The 3,521-nt window shown below is 44.8% G+C and overlaps 1 protein-coding gene across 1 annotated transcript; it reads right to left on the reverse strand.

Moving 5' to 3' along the window:
- Positions 1-472: 472 nt before the first annotated feature.
- On the reverse strand, positions 473-2,717 carry LOC133252823 (dolichyl-diphosphooligosaccharide--protein glycosyltransferase subunit 1-like). Its single transcript, XM_061425794.1, has one exon. It carries the CDS (start codon positions 2,669-2,671, stop codon positions 845-847), a length of 1,827 nt encoding a protein of 608 aa, XP_061281778.1. The 5' UTR covers positions 2,672-2,717; the 3' UTR covers positions 473-844.
- Between the last annotated feature and the right edge of the window lie 804 nt (positions 2,718-3,521).

Genomic DNA, 3,521 nt, shown 5'->3' on the forward strand with positions numbered 1-3,521 from the left:
ATAAGCACAACCAACATGGTGACTGAGACAACTCAGATCTAATCTCTTGGAGGGGAGACAAGACCTCCAGTTCTTTTACCATCTAGTCAATGCTGTAACAACAATGGATTTGGAGTGCTAGCACCTTAAGAAATCACCTGTTTTCACTGCTCCTTGTACTAGTACAGACATAACTGTTCATAGCAAAAACCATAGAAAAATTAGAAGTTGTATTGTGCTTTTTGAACTTCACATTATAAAATTTTATTTCTGCCTTGCTATCTAGTCTTTAGTGGTCGAGTGGCTGCATAGTAGTCCATCAGGTTGATATACCACAATTTAGTTAATCAGCTATTCCGAGACACTTATTTACTTTCAGATTGATGCTAAACAATACTATTATGAACGCCTTTTCTCTGAATTTAGAATTACTTTCAAGATTAGATGTTCAGAAATGGAATCAATGAATCAAAGAATAAGAGCTTTAAAAGACTCAATACAGAGTATTTTTTTTTTTACAGCCTTAGCTTTATTTTCATTTGGTCATGTGTGCTTTAAAAAACATACACATGCTTGTAATATACCCAAATTTCAGGAATTAGAAGGTGAAAAGAATATCCTAGGCTTCAGAACAAACAAAGCCAACTCAAAAACTTTTTGTTCAAAATTCAAAGATATTTTGTTTTAAATGATATTTAGGTGTTTTTTGTTTTTTGTTTTAAGAACATTTTAGGGACAAAAACTAAGCTTCTTGTGTTGCTTGAGGCAAGGCCTGGCTTCCCTCTTCCTTGAAGACCTTTTGCAAAATACAGAAGCCATAATCTGCTGGCCTCCATGTTCACTGCCCACCCTGCCCTCTGGAGGGCTACAGGGTATCCAGGATGTGTTCAATCTTGCTGACCAGCTCCTGTCGCTTTCCTGAAATGAGCTTCTTATTCTGGATGTACATGTCTTTCTTGAGCTTGCCAGCCACCAGCCACTCGGCCTCCACTGCTGACTTCAGGACCAGCTGCTTGACCTGCGTGTCCAGTTTTTGCATTTCGCTCACTTTGTCACACAGGTTGGAGCCCTCGGTCTTCAGCCTGGCCTGCAGCAGTGCCACCTCGCTGGTCAAAGCCTTGTGCTCCATCTCCAGGCTCTTCTTGCCACTGTTGAGGACGGACACATCCCGGGACTGTTTGTATCTATTGACTGTCTTGTTAAAGTGATGGTAGAGACCTAGTCTCTTGCTGACCAGGGTCAAGACCTGCTCTATTATGCAAGCCACCTTCATCCTGGCTTCTGCAGCTGGATCCTTTGTGATGGATAAGTCCAGCCTGACATAGATGACAACGGTGAAGAACAGAATGGAGAAGGTGGCCACCAACAGCAGGGGCTCCTGTAGCATGAGCACCTTGCTGAAGGTGTAGTGCACCACGATGTCCTGAATATGCTGTTCCACCAGGTTTTTCTTGTGGGCCACGATCACAGGGCGGCCAAATGTGTCCAGGTAGGTATAGTATAGCTCGTCGGGGGCTCGGCTGATCTCATAGGGACTGTCCACCTGGATGTTCCTGGCTCCTTCAGGGAGGATGATCTTCACAGTCAGAGAGTCTATCAGTTGTTTATCAAACACGTGGTCCACAAGCCTCATTTTCAACACATACTGGTCTCCCAAATTATAGAGGTACTCATAGCTTGGGAGGTTGTAGCCAATGATGTAATGAGTCTTCCACCCGCCAAAGAGAGGGAAACGAGGCTTCATTTCCATCTCCACCGAGTCATCCAAAATAAGGAGGTGTCTGGTGTAAATGCTGCCAATCTCATCCCGGTAATAAACATCCTGGGCAGAGGCAGGAAGGATGGTCTTAAAAGAACGGATGGAGGAGATGCCACTATCTATCCATTTGTCATAATCATAACGCGAAAAAGACCCCTTCAGCACAGCCCCCGTGTGCTTCAGGTTCACGTTTTCTTCCACAGCAATATTACCCCAGTGGGAGACCTCGATGACTCGGGTCATGCTGGTGACGGTCAGGAAAGGGCTGTTGTTCTCAGAATGTACTTTAAAACTATCCTGACTATAGGCAGGGATGTCGTGGAAAGGGCCGTAATCCAGGAGATTCTCGTGGCACATGGGGTTGCCCAATTTGGTATAGCTCTCCACGTTTGGGGAGGCGAGCTTCACATGCATGGTTTGCGTCTTGGTCGGGTAGGGAGAGTAGAAATAATGGTTCCCCTCAAACACCACAAACTGTTTCTGAGACTGGGTAATCTGGATTGGATACGGCTGAATCGCGTGGGTATAAACGGCTTCCACAACGACTGAAACCTCGGCCCCAGGATCAAGAGCAACTGGGAGTTGGACTGTGAAGAATCTCCCGCTTTTACCGTTAATTTTGGTCTCCTGTACTTCCAGACTGTTGGCTTCCTCATCCACTCCCGTCACCTGCACGCCGAGGTGTGCCAGCTGGGCCTCGAACTCGGGCTCCAGCGCTACCAGGAAGGAGACAGCGCGGGGCGAGGAATCACTGCCCGTGTGAGCCAGGACCACCTCGGCTGTCACCTTGGCCAGGTGGCTGCTCAGGTCCACCGTGCGCCTCACCTCTTCGTTGACCAGAGGCGGAGCCTCCGCAGAGGTGCTGCCTGGCTCCGGGGCCCAGGCCGCAAACAGCAGCAGCAACGGCAGCAGGTGGACTGCGGGCGCCTCCATAGCCGTGACCTAGTTGAGCCCTGCCTGCGTGTGCGTGCCCTGCGTTCCCCACAGGGCAGCAGCTCATTGGACCACTCAGTTCCTCAAGATGGCGGCGTCCAGGGGCTCAGTTAGTATTTAATGAGGTTAAGTTGTTTTTTTTTTTTTTTCTTTCTAATAATAGTGTCTGCTTTTTAAATTTATTTTTTAAATTGAAGGATAATTGCTCTACAGAATTTTGTGGTTTTCTGTTATACATCAATAAGAATCAGTGATACATAAAAATGGGTTAGGGTTAGGGTTGAGGTATCTGTAATGACTACATTACTATAAGCAATATGTAAGTAACTATTCCAGTTTTAGCACATCACCTCTATCAGACATGATTATCTAACATTTTTGCTAATTTAGAATGTATAGTAGTATCTCATTAAAATTTTCTTGTACTTCTTCACTCACTGGTGAGTTGGAAGGTTTCCTTTATGCTTGTTACTAACCACATTGCCTCTTGTATATTTTGAAAGCACAAGAATGTTTACTTTAGTGGCCCAGATGTTTGGGTTCCTATATTTATAAACTGTTCTCCCTTGCTTTGGCTTTATAACCTATTTGCTAATCTCCCTGACACCACTTGATCCATTATTTGTGTGTTGTTTAATCAAAGTCCACAAACTTGGGTAGGGATTAAGACAATGTCACTTGCAGTTTGGGATCCAGTATAAATTCCCTTTTTTTTTTTTTTTAAAGCTATGTGGCATTAATTGATTCACTTTTTCTCTCAAAGCCTCTTTTCTTACGTGTAGAAAAGAGAAACACCACTTATCTGCTTACCCCACAGTGTTATATGATAACTATAAGCCTTGTAAAAGCA

The sequence above is a fragment of the Bos javanicus genome, chromosome 8 (assembly GCF_032452875.1).
Source record: "Bos javanicus breed banteng chromosome 8, ARS-OSU_banteng_1.0, whole genome shotgun sequence".
NCBI lineage: Eukaryota > Metazoa > Chordata > Mammalia > Artiodactyla > Bovidae > Bos > Bos javanicus.